The 21,626-nt window shown below is 36.6% G+C and overlaps 1 protein-coding gene and 1 long non-coding RNA gene across 3 annotated transcripts; one reads left to right on the forward strand and one right to left on the reverse strand.

Annotated features, from left to right (window-relative positions):
• Positions 1 to 1,075: 1,075 nt before the first annotated feature.
• LOC104210163 (uncharacterized) lies at positions 1,076 to 11,030 on the reverse strand. 2 transcript variants are annotated; one of them, XM_070167926.1, is made up of 13 exons: positions 10,822 to 11,024; positions 10,370 to 10,454; positions 10,106 to 10,176; positions 8,283 to 8,397; positions 8,098 to 8,177; positions 7,032 to 7,116; positions 6,679 to 6,759; positions 5,884 to 5,978; positions 5,627 to 5,677; positions 3,165 to 3,245; positions 1,962 to 2,034; positions 1,800 to 1,877; positions 1,076 to 1,434 (listed from the first exon to the last, which is right to left on the reverse strand). In XM_070167926.1, the coding sequence occupies exons 1-13, from the start codon at positions 10,842 to 10,844 to the stop codon at positions 1,396 to 1,398; spliced, it is 957 nt and encodes a 318-aa protein (XP_070024027.1). In that variant the 5' UTR covers positions 10,845 to 11,024; the 3' UTR covers positions 1,076 to 1,395. The 2 variants fall into 2 exon arrangements, with proteins under 2 accessions (XP_070024027.1, XP_070024028.1); XM_070167927.1 differs by lacking the exon at positions 6,679 to 6,759 and having other exon boundaries at positions 10,822 to 11,030.
• A 4,550-nt stretch (positions 11,031 to 15,580) lies between these two features.
• Positions 15,581 to 17,499, forward strand: LOC104212139 (uncharacterized). The gene is made up of 2 exons (XR_707296.2): positions 15,581 to 15,712; positions 17,088 to 17,499. It is a non-coding gene; the product is annotated as an uncharacterized lncRNA (long non-coding RNA).
• The last annotated feature ends 4,127 nt before the right edge of the window (positions 17,500 to 21,626 follow it).

Below are 21,626 nucleotides of genomic sequence, written 5' to 3' on the forward strand. Positions count from 1 at the left end.
AGACTTTAAGGTATATTGCCAGCGTCCGCAGACCTCGGAGTCCCCCTCTATCTTTACTATGTTGTTTCTTTATCTTCATGAGACTGCTATTTAGAGCTATTTAGAACTCCTTCTAAGAGCTTGTGACTTATATTTTCACCGGATTTTTGAGAATTTCTTTATGTACTGAATGGTTGGGCTTTTTAAGAGTTTTTAAATTGTTATTTGATTATTCCGCATGTTAATAGGCTTACCTAGTCTTAGAGACTAGGCGCAGTCACGATATTCTACGGAGGGAAATTTGGGTCGTGACATTATGCCTTGCTGAAGCATATGTAAAACGCCTTGCCTTACGCTCAAGCCTTTTAAAAAAGTGCTAGTGACATAATCCCAAAAATGGGCAAAATTAAACTATACCATCAGTTCTTATCTTAAAAGAAGTGTTGAATTTTCGCTTTAAAATACTTTTCTCCTTTTTGAGCTTTCTTTCATGACTGCAAGATAAAAAGCATGTAGCTTCGCATGTCATTAGGGATTAAGGGTGAAGAGAGAAAAATGGTGATCTAGGAAGACAAACCTCTATTTGGCTCATGTTTTTACTGTCATTTGCAAATTGCAATACACATGTGATGGGGCTGTTAGTTACATGCATTCTGTTCGTGCCTGTCGTTAAGTTGGTCTCATGTGCTTCATTTTAATAAAGATAAATTTGACAATAAGTGCTCAACGTGAAGTATCAAGTACAAAATTAGATCTAGTCCTATACTTAAGGGATAATTTTGGTTAAAAACTCGTTTCGAAACATTAAACATTCCCTATGAGGAGAAACGTACCTGCATACCTCTTGGCTTTGATAGTTGTATGCTCAATGTCAATGGGTTTGATGATTGTGACTCAGGCAAAGGCAAGGATCAGCGTGTTACTAAAAGAATCGGACAAATAAACCACTACGCCAAATTCTATTGTCACACAACCGCATGTGAGACGTTATGATTCGACTCGCTGTGAACCAAGTGCCAACCAAGCAACCTCTTTTTTATGTCAAGTATCATGAAAACAAGAGCGTATGGTTAGTATCATTCATATGGATAACCAGTAAAAATAACTTTAGTGACATTGATAATTAATGTTGTTGAATCATGGAAAGAACTTGTGTTTTCAATCCTTGAGTTCCTCAGCTTTAGAGATGGTTTCCCTCGAGACAAGCAACTGTACAAGTTTAATCTTGAAGAAACAAAAGGTGACACTTTCTTAAATGGTCTTGTTTGCCAAATCGAACATTTATTATAGATGACAACTCTATGTACAATTTCTATTAAAACATTCGCCTACATGCTCCCAAAGGATCCTCCGGTGTAAGCAACTAGAAGTTACAAATTGGAACTATTAAATTCTTATTCCGCAGCAGTCCAGTATTCAAGGTTTTGACTGAGGGGGTCGACGAAGTCCAGGTATCTGCAAGCAAAGTCACGTCAAAATGCATTGTTAAAGAAAGTTGTAAGAAAATGATATGCTTACATGTAACATTGCCAACAACAACTATGCCTCAAATCCCAAACATGTAACCCGATTAAACTATGCTTTATTCCCAAAGGAAACCAAGATATTGAAGAGCAAAAGCATTTGGAATTCGATGAGGAACAGCCTAGTGATAAAGACCATCCACCTCTAACAATAAAGCTGGAGGTTTGACTTCACTATGGTCAAAGGGACATGGGGTGGAGTCTTACCATACCCAAAAAAGTAAAATAAGGAGAAACAAAAAACTTTTTGGATCTTAAAATATCATGTCAGACACTTCAAAGTAGTTCGAAACTAACCTCAATTCCATGTGGGCCTATTCGATTATGGGAAATGAAATTGAGTAGCAAAGTAGCAAATTCATCAGGAACATCTTCCTGCAGTATTCAAAGGACAAGCAAATATTCAGGAGTTGCAATTTCAGTTAAAACAACTGGCATCTTAAGAAAACCAAAATGGACCTGTATAGCGTGGCCTGTGTGTCTGACAACCACCATTTGGAACTTCCCTTGCATTTGACCTATTGTGAGGGCTCTGTAACAATAAATGGACAAATTAGTTAGAACACAAACGAGAAAGATGTAGTTCATGCTTCTAGCTTTAAGCGTTCCCAGTAGCTACTACTTAAGCTTTTATAATCTTTTACTAGAACAAAATGAAATCTATTTTAACTGCAGATTCTATTTTGGAGTATCTCATTGATGACAATGGGTTGCAAAATACATTATATATGGACAAATATATTGATAGAGTCTAACAAATTCAATGGTATATCCAAGCTTTAAGCTAGAATGGAGACTTCTTTTTCTTCCTTTTTGGGGTGAAAGAAAGTAAGGTAGTTACAATGAAGGGTATTCCCACCAGAAAACTGTTGGTGTGCAGTAAAAATCACAGAGACATCTATCTACTGAAAACTAGGTAATTTTCACTTACATGTTCTGAAAGTTAGTTGTTTACGTGAGATTTGGTTGGGAACCCTATATAAAATGGTTAAAGAGTGTTAAACACAAGCACACCGTTTTCTCTAATATCTTTGTATATCTATTTCAGTTACATTAGTGGTAGTAAGAAGAGCGCTAAAGGAGAATAAACTTTTCTGAGAACAAATGATAAATTCTTGGTTCATGGACATGCAATGGCAATAATAGGAATGTAATCCTTATGCGATTTGATAGACAAATGGGAGCCCTTTATTACTTCCACTGATAATTCCTCTGTTTGCTGCTTGTTTCTTCATATACTGAATAGTGACAAGTCTCAAGAGATTCTAAGCAGACTTTGGCAATTCTGCTTTGTGTAAGCAGTTAAGAATAATACATATTCCCAACTAGTAAATAGTTAACTGGGAGAAATTGGCTGGCATTTAGAGATACTTTTGCCAGAAGGAATGGCCATGCAATTCCTCATTACAAGTGAATCTGCAAGTACTATATTGTTTAGGAAAGCCATGCGCATCAATTGTTCCAACATGACTCACTGAGAAGTAAGATCAGAAAAGGAATATACAGAAGAACCATCTCTTACATAACCACAGAACAGAAAAGGAATATACAGAACCATGTCTCATACATAATCACATAATGTTGAAGCTTCGCATGCATGCTAACAAGCATATGCAATTATAGAATTCCACATGACCTTCGATACAGAGAGAAGTACACAACCTGTCAAGTCTGTCTGTCCCAGCTAACAACAATATCTTTGGAACAGGAGATGACAAAAACTTTTCTGAAAGGCCTTCGTACCTGAAACAAGAGCATTATAATTTGGGAAAATTTCACATAAGAACAACTGGGCTCCCTACTTTTCAACTTTATAGCCCACATTTCAATTTACAACCAACTAGCCCAAAAATAATAGGCTAATACTCAAACATTCAACTCCAATAGATTCTCAAAATTCCTATTTAATTTTTAAAAAAGATTGCTCCAGCTTTAAGTTAATTTTTGAATCTATAACTGTGACTCAAATATTAGTTCAACAAACCAAATCCATTTGAGCGGTGAAAATTAGATTTTTAACAAGCTTAAATATGTGGGTTTAAATTTCGAATTTGATTTTGTAAGAAATTTAGAGTGGGTGTTATTTAGACTTGTTAGAAATAGTATAAAGAGGTTATATATAAAATTTGAAGTCATTTAATGGAGATTTGGACTGGTTTTGAACAAGAATTGTAACTGAAAATCGTGGAAGAAGTTCGTCTACAAGCGCCTGTATAAATGTGTATAAAAGTATATAATAGGGTATAAGATGTGTTTATACACTCATATACACTATTATACATAATTATACAAAAAACCGACTTCGTCTTCTACCTTGCGTCTTTTTTGAAATTTAACTCAAATCTTGCTCAAATCACTTCAAATTTAAATTTTGAACTCCTTTTGATATTTTCAATCTATTGGAACAACACCCAATCCAAACAACTAACAAACTCAAAAAATCCTATTTTCGAAAGCAAAGCTTTGAATGGCCTTCAATGGTGGACTTCTACTCTTCAATTTTCTGACATTGCAAATAGGGGGAGAAGCAGAAAATACAATGCCCCTTGAAGCATATGTAGAAGAGGTGAGAAGAAGAGAGAGTGAAACTAATGGTTGTGAGAATACAGATTTAACTCCATAGCTTTTAGAAGCAATGGTTGTAAGAACACAGATTTTGAATTTGCTAATGCTTTCAAAATATGTACAATATGGGCTAGGTAGGGTAAAACTTAAAAATATGGGTCATTTTTTGTTATGGTGTGAAGTCATGTGTATTTTCTTGTAATTCTTTCTTATAATTTCAGGTTCAAATTGACATATGCTAGAAAATGGAAAACAAGATGCTCAGCTTCCTGATCAGCACTAGGTGTCAGACCTCTGGAAGCATGACACAGACTGCAAAATTAAGAGAACTTCTCGGGTCTACATATAGTCGATGCCATTCTAAAAGGACCGTAGCAGTTAGAGAAACCCTGACGGAATAAAAAGAACAAATTTAATTGAAAAGGAGCTTTAACTTGTGCAGCAGGTGCTATATTGTGAGACTAACTAAGAGATTATCAGTCATTTGTTTTGCATTGCAATCATGTGATTAATTTGAGCGAACACACACTTAGAGCAGGACCACAAGCTTGGGGCTCGACGATCATAAAAATTTAACAATTAGTCCTTTTCATTCTGAGTGCTTTTAGTGTTCATAATAAATGGCAAAAGTATCTTGCTCTACTACCTTTTGGTTTGGTTTTCTTTAAAGGAAAGAGTTACAAGAATACGCACTTCTACCAATGTAGAACACTAAGCATTTTGCAGACAATTCAATGATTGAAGGCCACTTCAATTATAACTCAAAGTAAGGATAAGTTGCTGTTGGGATTGACTTTGTTTGGGCAACATAGATGCCTTCCAATGTGAAGGCAGCTGTAACCAATTGGGTCGGAAAGAAATCATTGGTGTTCTGAAGAAAGATCAGAAGCAATATCTAGTGTAAATTTAGAAGTCTTCAACTAATGAATATTTGGTGTAGTAAGAAAAGTTACATGATTTAATCAATGTATCGAACTTCAGAGGCCCCTTACATATTTAAAGGAGCAAGTCCATTAAAATCTGTAACTTCCCAGTGCTTTCTTGGTGCTGTTTAAAATATAATTCATGTCTTACTTATCATAAAAAGACTAAATATTCATTCTGTTTGACGTAATAATTTTCAGCGTGACCGCTATCTAGCTGAATGAATGACGACCATAACCTTCAAGATCACAAGCAAAGGAGAATAAAAATAAAAAAAGGCTTTTTCTTTTTTAAATTGTTAGAGAACCAAAAAACATTTTTTTTTTTGATGAAGAGAATTTCATTAAAAGGCATCAAGAAGATGCATAGCAAAACAATACAACATAAGAGTCTTCTCATGTACAAAAACTTACTGAATAGCTAAAGAGCAGACACAAACTGAGGCATAAACTGTGCAGACCAGAACGCAGTTTTTTCCCCCATAAACTGAGGCTAATTGCAAAAAAATTGATGCAGCACAGTCCCAAATGGTCTCCTAGGACCCTAAATACAAGATTTAGTGTTTCTAAAACAGCATAATATGTCAGGATATGCAAAAGATCTAGATTGGGCAAGCAAAAAAGAATAGCTCGTACCATTCTCTCCAATACTGCTCAGTTTCTTCCAGTCTTGCTCTATGCGTGTAACTGCAGTATCAGTGTTTGGTGATGGGAATTAGCAGCATCAAAAACCAACACCCAAAAAAAAAAAAAACATACAGAAAACCTATTCTAATCACCAAAGTCCGAAAACAGAACTGAAAGAAAGAAATCCAGCCCCCTTCCCCAGTACCATCCCAAAAATAAAAAAGAAAGAAAGGAAGAAATGCCAAACATATGACATGGTTACGTACCATTTTTTTGATTCATCATATTTCAATGTGTTGGGGATTGATACACGAGCAGAGTCAATATTTCTCAAAGAGCCTGATTTGACACTCCATTCAATCTGTAGATGCATAAAACTTCCAAATAAAAACTTGAGAGCCTCAACAGATCTAAGGACTCAGAGGAGCTTAAATAAAACTCATATCCTAAGTCTAACCAAGCAGAAGCTCAATATAGGAAAAACAAACATAAACCATGATGTTTTCTGGATAAGTCAGATAAACCGTGATATGTTAGAGGGTAGGAAATAGCTTTATGAGTTAAACTTCACAACGCAATGGTGTCGAAGTTACCTAAGATGACAAGAAAATGTCATATCGTAAATTTATGTAAGATTGTTCACCTGATTAAATGAAATTGGTATTGGTGGTCAGACTGTCTTTTTCAACAAAAAATAACAAAAATAAGTGACTAGATTGATTATCTACTCAATGACGTGCACTTATTATGATGCGATTAATCAAGCATCTGTTATATACAACCTTATGTTAAGAAAACAGCAGGAACATAATATACATAATGAAATAGAGACTACTGCATTGTACTCCCTCTTGCTGATACTGAATTTCATATTTTCACGGCAAAATAAGTTTCTTTTTTTGGTTGGGCGGGGGAGGGGGCGGGGATAGATTAAATATAAAGCGTTCCTGAGAAACAAGGCCACCTGAGTAAAAAACAACATAATAAAAAATTTGCTCAATATGATAAGGTGAGCACGGCTGCTTGTCACAAAAAGGGAAGAAGTTCTGAGCATTGGTTACCGCTTTTTCAGGGGTAGAGAAATGCTGCATTCTGTTCGACAGAATCTTCTGCATATGAATCAACGATGCCATTGCTGAACCCTGATAACTCCGGAAATCAGTACATAAAAAGGGCAGCCCGTGCACAAAGCACCCCGCATTCACGCAAGATCTAGGGAAAGGCTGCACCCCAAGAGGCGTGATATAGATAGACTACCCTAATGCAAGCATTAGTGGCTGCTTCCACGGCTCGAAACTGTAACATATAAGTCACACGGAGACAACTTTACCGTTGCTCCAAGGCCATTCTTCCCGGAAATCCGTACTTAATGAAACAAAAATCATATCTCTAACAAGTTAGAAAGATTGACAACCTCAACAACGTCCACAACCACCAAGCCAGCCAAACTTGGAAATGATTTTTTTGCAGCAATGTGAACTGCAACTGCACCTCCCATACTGACATAATCAGAAAACTCTAAGTCCAACTATTTATTGTTAAAGACTAGAATGATATGTGCACACACATTACTCACAAACAGAAAAGTGAGACAGAAAGAAAGAGAGAACAATTCACAACTTATTTGTGGTACAGAAAACTTCTAACCTAAGCATGCAGTTAATTAAAATAAAAAGCAGAAATAGTTCATTCATAGCAGGACTAAAACTTCTTTTGAGGGAAAACGTACAAAGGTTTACATCCTATTCTTATACCTATCAAACCATTTTCATTCTTGGTAACAAATATATGGGAACAAATGAAAAGAATCCAGACCAACCAAGAAAAGGAGAAAGGAAATAAAGATACATTTCAGGACTCTTCGGACTGGAAGAAAACGGGAAAAGGCGAAGAAATGCGGCACATCAATGAGTTAAAAGTTCTAAGCAACTATAGATCTGATGGATGCAACAGAGATCGATTTGGTTTACAGACCACTGCAACACTAATACAACTAACTCCATTATTAAATTACTGAGCTAGCGCTCTTTCTCACAAAATAAAAATAAAAATACTGAGCTAGCGTAAACAATGCCAGGGAAAATTGCGTGCAAGTGAAAAGCTCTGTGCCTCGTAGCTTGCAGCTACTTAGCAATGATATAACACAATATCTTTTATTTAGCTAAACACAACAGAGATGAGAGCGAGAACATCCTCCAAAAAATTTTGCATGAGCAGAAATGGCTTCCTTAGATTTGTATACCAAGGCCAGAATGTAATATACTATCTCCGAAGAACTGATCCTTTATTTGTCCTAAAACTGTTAACCTAAAACTTATTTGGTACTGATCTCCTATGTGTTGTTCCACTCAGCAGTGCATAAACCTTTAGTGCTATAAGTAGACATTTCACTACTAAATAAAGTTATTCCAAACATAGTAACTAGTCAAACAAAGGTGTGAAAATTTGAATGCGAACTAACTTCATGAAGAGAGTACAACCTGTGGCCAACAAGCACAATTGCAGGCGGAGCATCTCCATACATTGTCTTCAAAACAGAAAACACATCACCGCATAGCGTCTGCAACCAACAACACCACCATAACATGGAAATTGGGAAAAAAGAGTTTCTCAAAAGCATCAAATACTGAAGCTCATAGTAGTAAGATACATCTTTCGAAAGTACCTCAATGGACAAATCAACGTCATTTTGCGTAGCTGACTTTCCATGTCCCCTGAGATCCATGGCTACTATCCTAGCTTTCTCCTTAAGTTTGCTTGCTGCCAATGCAAATGAGAGCCTGAGAAAATAAAACCGCACAGATTTAACATAATGTTTCTCGTTAATTGCCATTTCAAAACTGATGCTTAGCTACAAGATATAGATAGACGAGAGAGCAAGCAAACCATTCACCAACAGGCTCTGTACCTTCCAACAGAATACAAATTTTCCAAGCATCTAGGAATTAACTAAGGAATTCACCAGAGAACTGACCACAATGAATAAGAACATTGGCACAAAGAATGTCCTAAGACTGTTTACTGACATCTATTCTCCTAAAAAGGGAGTCAATAAAGTTGATTCTTGAACAGAAGAGTGTTGGCAAAGCAACATAACTGACATTTAAGTGAAACCCATAAAGTGGTTGTATTATATTCGACTATATTCTCAAAGACACCATGTAGATTTTTACTAGCTCCTTTTCTTCATTAAGTTTCTCATTCGTAAGATGAAAGCTTCCATATCTCCTGAAAGTTTCTTGTGCCTTTTTGGGAATAAATTAAATAAACTTCATTTAAAGCACACCAGATGATGTCAAGAGCATATAAAATATAAATTTTTGGTTCAACCACAATTGGAGCTACGGACGTTGGGCTTCTCCTTGTTCAACGTCTCTTGGGTTCTCTCAAGGACAATGGATTGAGTCTTAGCTAGATCAATGATACAGACATTTGCAGAGATAGGAACACAGCTTGGAGGACTATCTCACTATGTCTTCTTTGATCTATTTAGAATTGGAGAAAGAAGAGATTGTTCCGTACTAGCAAGTAATGGTGTTAGGAGTAATAAGAAAATCATTTCTTCTTTCATTAATTGTTTTGGTCTAAGCAGTGAATTTTGCCTTTTAAACCATTAATATGCAGCAGTTATACTAAGGACAAGGTTCCCCCTTCAAACTGTATCAGCATACCATTCTCCACTCCTTAACCATACCATTCGGAAACCAAATACTGTTTTCTACCAAATGTGAGAACAAAGAAGTGCACGTTTTCCCATTTGGCTCTTCCTAATTCCTCTTTTTCTTAATCTTTCCGGAATCTTCTGCACTTGGTCTATGCTACATGGCCTCAGGTAGTAATGAAGCTTACAGATGCATGTCTGATTTTCCTAGGCTTTTTATTTAGAACATGTGGATGATGCTAAAAAATTTGGCAGAAGCAAGTTAGGCACAGTATGCATCAATTTCAAACTAAACTATTATCATTTTAAATAAAGGAGCTGCTATACATCTTTTTCTGGATCTTCTTTCTCAGGTTACTAGGTTAGGCCATAAAAACTGATCCTCCCCTTTTCCCCTCCAAGTCACCTGCTTCTAAGTCCAGCAAAGCTCCTTATTTTTGGTGGATTTTGTTGTATTATTAGTCCGTTAGCGCAAAAAATTGTGCCATAGATACAAGAGACATGCAGAGTGAAGAATACTCCCTTATTTGAATGTCATGATTCGAATTCTTTTATGGTTATGATTTCTTAAAAGAAAATTGAAATGTTCATTTCCTAACTTTTTAAATGTTTAGCAGGAAAGGTGAAAAAGTATGGTTCAAATGAAAGTTTGTTCCCATGTCACTTTTTGTTAGTAAAGACCAAAGAGAAAGCAAAAATTAAATGTCTTTGTTATGATCTAAAACTCATATGGAACAAAACCTAAAGTGAAATGTGGCTCTACACGTTGTAAATACAACTGCTGAAACAGAACCATAAGAAAAGCTAAGTAAAAAGAGTACACCTACCCGCAATAACCACCACCATGCAGGCAAAAAACAACAGGCCCTTCAGTCCCTGCCATATAAACATGAAATACCTGAAATGACAAAGCAAATAAAAGATGATCTTGCTACTTGACTACGAAAAAAAGAGCATAAAAAAGTAGTAAGGGAAAAAAACAAAGTAATACTATTATACTATGATAAACTCTCAGGCAGACAGAAATATTTTTGTCAAGAAACAGCTGAGTTTTCAAATACTAAGAAAATGCAACAGAAGTTAGAACCAACATCATCTGAGTCCGGGATCTGAATATCATCTTCTCGATCGAAATAATCTGACCAATCTAAAGGTGCATATTTCTGTGAAGATGTCCTGCAGCAATAATTAAGACAAATTTTCAGTCAAAAATATGTGATTAATAAAAAACAATAAATTTCGTGGACCAAAAAAAAAAAATCTACACTTCTACCATTCTGGTGTTTAATTGCAAACAAAGACACCTTTGTCTAACCTAAAGCTCCTAAAAGAGCTCCTAAACTGTACTTGAGAAGTGCATATATATTAACAGAAAAAAGTATTGAGTCTGCTCCTAACATTGTAGGGAATAGGAAAGTTCCAGAAAAGAATTATCATTGTTTCCAATAGTCAGATTACATTACACCAGGAATTTAACAATTTGTAAACATCTAGAGCAAAAATTAGCTAGAGTCTCGTCTTCAAAACACCTGCAGTACAGTACCTTGGCGATTCTAGGTCCCTCATATTAGTGTTGTCAAAGGAAAAAACTTTAAAAAGCGCTCTAGATCTCTTGCCGATTCTAGGTCCCTCTAGATCTGTTGACAGAGGCGGATCTACAATTCTACATTCTACACAGAGGCTCGGGTGTCACGAGAAGTCGTTAGCCTACATACTTTAGAGCCCGTTTGGCTCAATTGATGTGATAAACATTTTCAGCACCTAAAGTTAATTTAAAAATAAGGACTTACCTTTTTGGATAAAAGTATTAAAATTAACAATAAACAACTGAAGTATTGAGTATGCGAAGAGTTTTGTTTTAAAAATAAGTATTTTAGGGATATAATAGTAAATATTTTGGTCAAACCTAAAGTACTTATAAGCTGAATTTTGATAAGTTTTGGGAGACCAACTTTTGGCTTATTTTTAGCTTATAAGCACTTAACTTATAAGCACTTTTAATTTTACCAAATGCGTAGATAAACCAAAAAGTGCTTATAAGCCAGTTTGACCAGCTTATAAGCTTAGCCAAACAACCTCTTAGTAACCCGTTAAATAATTTTCTTGGCCCCCTCAATGACTAAATGCGGGCTGGAGCGATGATCTTTTGTGTTGCATGAGTTCCGTCACTTAGTTGACGTCTCGGGTACGAAGCCAGCTCCTGTAAATTCGCCTTTTTAGTTGTTTTCCTTTTTGTTTTACTTTATATAATAATGGGGAATATGTTCTAGTACTATTGTACAACACTATATAATAGTTGATTGATTTATATTTTTTATTTTTTTTAATCTGAATTTAATTATTGTAATAGTTGTACATAATAGTCAACTTCATTATTTTATTCTTTTCAAAAATCCTACCCCCAAAATCAAAAACTCCAAGAGGCCAAAATTCAAAATCGTCGCTCCTCGCTCCAAAATAGAGCCCTTCTTCCTTAATTCCTCTCATTACTTTGAAAAAGTAGCAGACATCAAATCTTTGGTTAGTGTTGCTCCTACTTTGAAATTTATTTTTTATTTATAAGAGCATGAATAATTGGAGATTGAGATTATAAAATTTTATTTAGGTTCAAGTTTTTGGTTCAACAATTGCCAGCAAAGGCATTCTTAATAAACTCTAAATCTATTATTCAAATAATTTTGTTGAGCTCCCATTTTTTCTGAAACGGAGTGGTCCCTTGATTTATAGGCTATATTTTTTTCATGGATTTTGATTTATAACATGTTTGAAAATTAGATAACTCTTAAAAAAGTTGCACTGTCCATAATGTGATTAACTTTTGGAATATAGCGTATAGGTAATACTATTATTGAATATCACTATGCATTATTAATGTTGTGTGATTTTCGAATATAACTCTATTTAGCATGTTTCTTAATGTGTTGGCTTGTTCCTATTATATTCTCTGTTTCATGTTTCACTTATCCAAGAGTTACTTAATAATTGTAGTATTTGCTTTATTCTTGATAAAAGGGTTGTGTCTCTTCTATTGATGTTGTGTTTGCTTGTATTCTTAATGGACTCTTAAATTTATCGAACCCGTTATTTTGTAGGAAGTTTTTGTTCTTGTGAATTAACATGGATGTATTTTCGACGAAGTTTAATTCTTATTGAAAATTTATTCCAATTTAGTCCATGTGTGCGCATGGATGTGCAGGAAAACGTATTTATTTATTAGAAAGCTTATTTTAAAATTTGTATTCGCAGGTCAATTGGGAAGTCTTGATGAAATCAAAGCGTAAGCTCTTACTTTATTTTTGCCTTTTGCTTAGCAAATTTATATTATATAGTGAATTATGCTACTTATTTGGTCTATCCTAGAGTTAATATGTATTCTTTTATTGGCTAATAAAGTTTTGGGTAAGTCACTCTAATGGTAGTGGTGCCCCCGTCATATTAAAATTCTGGGTCCGCCTCTATCTGTTGGGGTTTTAAGTGCAAAGCGCAGTTAAAGTATGGGCTTTAGTAAAAAAAAAAGATGCAATGAGGAAAAATAAAAATATATTTGTAATGCAAGAAAAAAGTTACAAAATCATTCATAGCGTTTTCTTTAACAATTATTATATCTCTTTGCTGATTATATTTTTATTGTTTATTAATGCTTTATTGTTTATATTTTTATTTTATCTGATTATGGAGTTACACCAAGGATATGCACTCAGCCCATTCTTATTTACTCTGGTGATGGACACAATGACACACCATATTTAAGGGGAGGTGTCATGGTGTATGTTATTCGCGGATGACATAGTTCTGACTAACGAGACGCGGAGCGGCGTTAACGAGAAGTTGGAGGTTTAGAGACAGGCCGTTGAATCTAAGGGTTTCAAATTGAGCAAGACGAAGACGGAATATCTTGAGTGCAAGTTTAGTACCGAGTCTAGGGACGCAGGCATGGACGTGAGGCTTGGATCGCAGGTCATTCCCAAGAGAGGCAGTTTCAAGTACCTTGGGTCGGTTATCAAGGGGATGGGGAGATCGACGAGGATGTCACACACCGCATAGGATTGGGTGGATGAAATGGAGGTTAGCATCTAGAGCCCTGTGTGACAAGAAAGTGCCATCGCTTCTCAAATGTATGTTTTATAGAGCGGTGGTTAGACTGACCATGTTGTATGGGGCTGAGTGTTGGCCAGTTCAGAACTCGCATATCCATGAGATGAAAGTAGCAGAAATGAGGATGTTGAGGTGGATGTGCGGACACACTAGGATGGATAAGATTATGAATGAAGGTATTCGGGAAAAGGTGGGTGTGGCTCCCATGGATGACAAGATGCGGGAAGCGAGGCTCAGATGGTTCAGACACATGAAAAGAAGCCCAGATGCCCCGGTAAGGAGGTGCAAGCAGCTGGCGTTGGTATATACGAGGAGGGGTAGAGGACGACCTAAGAATTATTGGGGAGAGATGATCATGCAGGATTTGGCGAGGCTTCATATCTCTAAGGATATGGCCCTCGATAGGAACCTATGGAGGTCGAACATTAAGGTTGTAGATTAGGAGGTAATTGAGCATATTTCTAACTCGTACCAGTGTGAGACTAGGCAATTTTGTCTTAGACTGCTAGTGGTCAATGTTGTGTTCACACTACTCTTCCATTTTCATAGTGTCAGGCCTTATTTACTGGTTATTATTTTTGCTTTCCATCTATTTATTGGTTCTTGTGATGTTGTTATTTCTATGGTTTTTATTGATGATACTGATATATTATCTCTTTCTTGAGTCGAGGGTCTATCAGAAACAACCTCTGTACCCCCTCGGGGTAGAGGTAAGGTTTACGTACACACTATCCTCCCCAGACCCCACTTGTGAGATTTTACTGGATCGTTGTTATATTAATGCTTGATTCAACGTAGGATACGTGGCCTATAAGGGGTACACCTTAATGCCTTGCCTACACTGAAGCGTAGTTTAAGCGAGGCGAAGCGTCCTCCTTGAGCTTTTTTGAGCTTCAGGGCTTAAGCGCGTTTAAATGAGCCTTTGATATTAGACACTTACTGAACAGATTCTAATCTCTTTTCAGCGAAATTTGTGTGATGAAAGCTTCCTGAAGGGAAATCCATTCAAACATGCTGCTCTAGTAGGTGCCTTAGTTATGCATTCTATCTTCCATGGACGTTCTATATTTTATGTTATCCTCTCTGCTTAAACTTTTATTGCAGGACTCACTATAAATTTTCCCATCTCTATTCTCTACTTGCTTTACATTTTATATTGCCAGGGATCTTCGATACTTCACTTCTCCGATCATACTAAGTAGTTCTGCCACTCTATCAACCTCCCAGTCAATCATCCTTGCAGTCTGCAATCGCTTCCTCCTGATTCAGCACTAGTGGGTACTTATGTAAGAGAGGTGAGCTTCAAAGGTTGATGATTAATTCAACCATCTTGCCACATTCTTATCTTCCTTCCATCACCTACTTGTAGTTGACCTTTTGTTGAAAATCTCCTCAAAAGACTGCTTAGATGCTTCCATAGACCCACCCCGCTGAGCAGGTTCCAGTACTCCAAAAACCACAGATACATATTTTATCACATTTTGATCTCTTTCCACAAAGTCTAGTTGCTCATCGTCAAACCCCTATAGCCATTTTAAGGGTATACTTTAGGTAATTTCAGATATTTTACTCCCAAGCCTAACCATTGTAATAATCCAAAATATTTTTTTTTAAATACTTATTAATTGTGAAACTAGAAAATTAATTTTTATTTATAGTTATTGAGTCAAATATTAAGCTAATTGAGGAAACTTACTACTCCTATAATTGTATACAATAGTGTACAAGTAAATTTTCTGGTGGGCCTAGCCCTATTCTGAAGTAAAAATAGCACGGTCTAGTCAGTTTTCGGACTGATCATTCAAAAATAGTCAGCATTTACCAAGTCAATAAAAAATAGCCACTATTTTGCTGCAACAGAGACCAGTCTATCATAATAAGAGTTCGGTACACCTGTGTATGAACTTACAACATATTATGCTGGACTGGTATACTTTGCTGACTTCACTATAATATACTGGAAACTGGAGCCCGGTGCTCCAAACTCCAGTATACTATGCTGGAGTATTTTTCGGATTTTGAACAGTGTTTTCGTTCAAATTTATCTTTACATGAAAAGTGGCTAAATTTCGATTACTTTTAAAATTGGGCTATTTTTAAATAATCATTTGTAAATCTGGCTATTTTTAAATTTCTTCCCTACTGTGAAAGGTCATGTGTCAGATTGACCTTAGAGGATATAAGTGTTAGGTCTGTTCATCATTAGGAATAAAACAAAAAAAAGAAAAGAAAAAAAAAGGAGGACTTCAGAAGAAAACTGACGCGGCAGCGTAAACGAGCTCAAATTGTGGTGTCATTTCTGACGAAGCCAAGGAAGGGAATAAACTTGTAGGCTTCAGGTATGTGTAGTGATTTTGGTAAGGATTTTGAATAGAATTTTTTAAAGTAATAATTAAGGGATTAGGGATATGTTTCGTTGCATAGTTTTTAAGAAAAGAATTACTGACTTCTACTACTACAAAGTCTAGATTTTTAGGGCACCAAATTGGACTTTCAGTGATTAATTAATGATTAGCCCATAATTTATAGATAAAGTAATGATGATTCAATGATTAGAATGGTTTATAATGAGATTGGGTAAATTAAGGCATTGTAATGCATTCTACAGCTGCATTGCTGCGGCATTCATGTTCTGTCGTCTGCTAATTTGTACAGATTTTTAGTAATTGGACCAGGGGTTTACTTTGATTTTGACTTGTTCAAAGATTATGAAAATTATTCACCTAGATTAATTAGGAAGTGTTATTCAATATTTTGAATGAAGCCATTGGAGGCAGTTTGGTTAGTGTTCTAGGCATTGCAAGATTGGGGAATTTTCCTTTAAGCTTTGATGCTTGTTTTTTTAAAATACATTTTGGAAGTATGTTTTTTTCTACCTGGTCCATGTGTTGGAACGAGCATGTACTTGGCAAAATCGGTGGTCTTTGGCCAGCTGCAAATATATATTATTTTGTAAAAAATTAAAATTATTTAATAAGTGATTTATAGTGTAGGTGTGATATGGCGTAGCCTTGTGCTATGGCGTTGGAGCGTTAGAAATTATTTCTTCGCTGCCGTAATATATTTGAGGCATTGTGTATACCGCCGTAATAGATTTTGGGGCATTGTGTATGCCGCCGGTATATATTTGGGGCATTGTGTATGCCGCCGTGATAGATTTGGGGCATTGTGTATGCCGCCGTGATAGATTTGGGACATTGTGTATGCCGCCGTGATAGATTTGGGGAATTGTGTATGCTATCGTGGACTTGTTGGGGTCAGGGGCGAAGCCACCTTTTACAAAGAGTGGTCTCACCGAAATATTACGAAAAATTACACTGTGTATATAAGTAAAATACTGATTTTAGATGTATAAAATATATATTGAACACCCTTTGTCGGGAATTTCTTTTTAGTTCTTTCAAGTTTGAACACCCTTGGAAACATTTCTGGCTTCACCACTGATTGGGTTGTTTGGTTAATTTCCTACACTGTCGTTAATGACAAGTCCTTAGTGTATATTGTGTTGAGATATATGTAGTATTGTTGTTGAATAATTATTTGGACCTTATAGAGTAATTATATTATAAAAGAATTTCTGTGCATATTATATGTGTGCTCATTGTGTGTTTGTATTTTCTAACACTTGTTCCAGAGGTATTCAGAGTGGCGGGTCGAAGATCTTACTGGGTTATATTTACGTATAACTCACTCCTTACTTGCATGTCCATGCAGATACTATTGATGAAGACGAAGCTAGTAGCCGATGAGTTCGCTAGAGTTGATCCAGTTATTGAGGTGAGCCGCCACATTATTCGTGGAGGCTGCCCAAAGAGTGTTTATGATTTATTTATATGAGAGCTTTTGTAATTATCTTAGATGCTCCATGGTCTAGTGTGAGATTTGGGCTAGAGTTTTAATCTAATATTTTGAGATATTAATTGTTCGTAATAGTTATCAGATTATTTGGGTACTCATTTAATTAATCAAATGCTGCAAATTAATGGCTAAGGTAAGTAAGTATAGTTCGCCCGACAGGTGGTATTAGCTGGGTGCCAGTCACGTCTAGGGGTAGTTTAGGACGTGACAACCACCTCCTAGGTGTTATTATTCTAGACCATTTTATTCTACTGGACATCTTATTTTAGTTGCTTTTGCATAAGAAGTACTCCCTCTGTTTCAATTTATGTGAACCTATTTCCTTTTTAGTCCGTTCCAAAAAAAATGACCTCTTTCTAAATCTGAGAACGATTTAGCTTAAACTTACAATTCTACCCTTAAGGAGAAGCTTTTATAACCACACAAGTACTCTGGGCCCCTTTTTGACTTGTTTAGGACCACAAATTCTAAAAGTCTTCATTTTTTTAAACTCTATGCCCAGTCAAACAGATTCACATAAATTAGAACGGAGGGAGTACGTCATTAACTTTGTTCAGTCGTTTGACAATTTTTTGGGGAATGTGGTGCAGTGACATATAGATAGTGGAGCATCAAGAAGTTCTTAACACTAGAACAACTTAACAGTTCTCTTCCGTAATAAAAAAGAAAATTAGTAGTTTTCTTACGCAAATTGAACTCGCGCTATCTATGGACAATGGAGTGGAGTGACTATTCTTATCAATCCTTTTCCTATATCCTCCTTTTTGGCATTGGTCTACTATGGGCTGACTTGACTGAGCATTGTCATTAAAATATATTGCTTCACATTAGTCAAGTATAGACCTCAACTCTGCTATAGCATATATGTTACTATCGTAAGTCATTGTGCTGTCAAAAAGTACTTGAGCTCCATCATTTCCACCCTACCGTCCTCACATAAGATGCAAATAGTCGGTCACCCACCTTCCAACAATAAGGGAGCCTTATAAAAGGGATAAATTATAGCTCTACCTGTTTCGTCCACCTCTCAAAAATGAAGGGGACACTTCTGAGGTGAAAAGTACTTACTTCCTCTGTTCCAATTCATGTGGTATTCTTTTCTTTTTAGTCAGTTCCAAAAAGAATGACAAGTTTCTATATTTAGTAATAATTTAGCTCTAAACTTTCCATTTTATCATTTATAAGATGATTTATAGCCACAGAAATTTCTTTGGCTTGTTTTAAACCACCAGTTTCAAAAGTTTTTCTTTCTTTCTTAAACTTTGTGCCCCGTCATACACCAACACATAAATTGGGATGGAGAAGTATCAAATTTCCTATACTAAAGGCCAAATCTCTAATCAAAATGCAGTTAACACCCCCTTCCCACTGCAATTGTTCACACCATTCACCAAATACATGATATCTACATGCAAATTCAGAATTTTAAGCTTATGGGTTCCTACAACAATCTCAAGTTAATCTAAATGATAATTGGATCAACGAACTGAGTTCCAAGCTAAATATTCTTATACTTTTAATAAATTTTTTAATACAAATACAGAGTTTATGCAAAAGTTACTGGGTTCACGGGAACCCGTATCCTTTTCTCTGGATCCGTCCTTGTCTACATGTCCAGCAATTTTTCTACTTCCCAATATTTCCTTCGATATAAATAACTAAATATGTGTGGAGCCACTGTGCTTTTATAGGCTTTTCAATTGTCAAACAACATCAGATCATATTTTCTTAAAACTGTGACATTTAGAAGACTACAATTATGGGTCAAAGGAAGTAAAAGTTGAAACTCCTTCTACAAGTTGCAAAATGAAACATCAAGTACTTTTTTCAGCTTCCTCAAATTAGCACTTCTCGTTCTTGCTTCTGCTCGTCATTCCATCTGACAGGATTCCCCATCGAATTTATTTGGAATTTGACGAATTTTTACATCAGCTTTCCATCCAACAGAAGAAATTCTTCAGATAGTTATGGTAAAAAAAAGGGACAGCCCGGTGCACTAACTTCCCTCTATGCACGGAGTCCGGAGATCTACATCTATTTAACAATGATGTTTAGGACTGATAATCTAATTCTCATACCTCAAACCTATATCCTAATATCCCCACTAAAACTAAAGTCTCCCTAACAAAGAGGCCTTAAACCCATTAGTGAATGGCATTATTCAGTTGCTTGTCCAGTTATAGCAATCCCAACTAGGTACCTCAAGAAAACTAAATGGGTACATCATAACAATTGACCGGATGTTCCAACAATTAAAATGATCTCATTGGTTTACCAAGATCCTTTATTTACAAATATATACTCTCCCTTGATAAGTATTTCTCCCTAGTAAAAACTAATCCACATTTACAGAACCAAAGGTAGCAAAAAGAGATCATCATAACAGCTTCTGTACTAAAGAAAGACTAATAATAAAAACTCCATAAATGTACAGAGCATTATCAGTAACTCTAAAATGCCAATCACACAATTCAAATAATTTTATTCCAAAATTTCATACTACACAAACATAGGAAAAAAACAAACACCAAAAAGTTCCATTTTTTATTTTTATTTTTTGGAAAAATGGACAACGATGATGAGCTTACTGAATGGGAAGGCGAGCAGGGATAGAAGAAAAGGCAGAATGGAGATTATGGGTTTCTTCTGAGCCTTCTTCTGGAAGTGATGTAAGGTTTGATGAATCCATATTTAATGATCACTCGAGAGAATGTGTGAACGTTTGTAGGCACTCTGCTATTTTAAGATTGTGAATATTTGAGGTTTATTTTTTAGTCTTCCTGTAATTTGATGCTTACTGTTAGACCTCCGCCAATTGAGCTCGACTTGACAACAAAAGTGTTGTCATGAGGCAGCAAGAGTGTTGCAAAGCTAGGTGCATGAGCAGCACCAATGTCAAAAATGGGAAACGGGCAAGTGATGGCCAAGGCTTTGACGGAGGCGAGGCAGCTTGGCAAAGGCTTGACAATGAGTTGCGGGCTAAGGATGACACTTAATCATGGCAAAGACATCAAGGCATGAGGCAGTGATGCCAAGGCAAGGCAAAAACGGATGGGCAAAGGCAAGCAAATGTGCAACGGGAAGGCAGTGCGCGGACAGACTTGTCAAGGCATTGAGTTGCGGCAAACGGGCCAAGTTCGTGGGCGATGGCAAGGCAAGTTGCGGCACAATGCAGCTGGATACAATGGCATTGGCGCCTGGTCCAAGCTATGGCACGAAATTGGGCAGCAAGTCTTGGATTGACAAAGTCAAAGGCGGTTATCGGCATATGCTGTGCACATGGGCAGCAGTTGAGCCTTGTCCAAAAAGCTGGCAGGAGTTAGCACGTTTTTGGGGCCATGATCTCTTTATCTTTAGCATGATTTACATGATCCTAGTAGTTGGGGGTGTCAACTACACTAAGCTAAAGTAGTGAGCTGAGTGGGCAAGTGCCTAAGCCTAAATATAGGCAACTATTGTGTAAATGGGGTTGGTTCATGTATTATAAATGGACAACACCCTTTCCGTTTAGAAAATAGAGTGAAAAACGTGTGAGAGCACACTATTGAGTTAGGAAGGAGTCCTAAACCTATTTTCAAGAGTGAAAACAACCTAAGGTTAAGAGTAGTCTTGTGAGGGTCAAGAGTGATCTTCATTTTGTACGCGGATGTACTTTGAGTTTTGAGTTTTCTTTGTATTCTCGAGTTAAATACAAAGTTGGGAAAGAGTTTCCTGTATATTGTGCCTTTTGTTCACTTTAATTTTCTGTCCCTTCATCGATTTTTCGTTGCCTAAAATCAGTATCTACTTACTACGTTGAAAAGTTGCCTAAATAAATCTAAGTCCAAAGTGGCAGAATTTTGGCCGAGTGTTGGAGCAGGCTGAAGTCAAGTCGAGACTTGGCTGCCGCGCGGGCTGTTTTGTGTGACATAAAACACGCCTGTGACAACTGGTATTAGAGCAGAGCAGGTTCGTGACGGAGACACGACGGGCAGTGGCAGATTTCGTGGTCTTGTTCGAGAACATGGCTGGTGGTAACAATGAACTGCGGGAAAGGCTAACGAAACTGGAAGCATTGGTGGGAAATGTTCCTGATGGTGAAGAAATTCAGACCCTTATGACAACGCTTGCCTACCTTGAGGTAGAATTGGCAAGGCTAAATCGAGAGAATGTGGATCTGAGGGCCGAGACAGTGGTGCTACGACGTGCTGTGGGCGAGGATGCTCCTCAACGTGGTACTGAACGTCTCAAGGTGAGAATTCCTGAACCTAAGGCATTTAGTGGTGCAAGGAGTGCACGCGAGTTGGAGAATTTTCTTTGGGATATGGAGCAGTACTTTCATGTTATTCGTGTGCAAGACGAGATGGAAAAAGTAACCTTGACTAGCATGTATTTGAGTGAAGATGCTAAGTTATG

This window comes from Nicotiana sylvestris, chromosome 2 (assembly GCF_000393655.2).
Source record: "Nicotiana sylvestris chromosome 2, ASM39365v2, whole genome shotgun sequence".
In the NCBI taxonomy this organism is placed as follows: domain Eukaryota; kingdom Viridiplantae; phylum Streptophyta; class Magnoliopsida; order Solanales; family Solanaceae; genus Nicotiana; species Nicotiana sylvestris.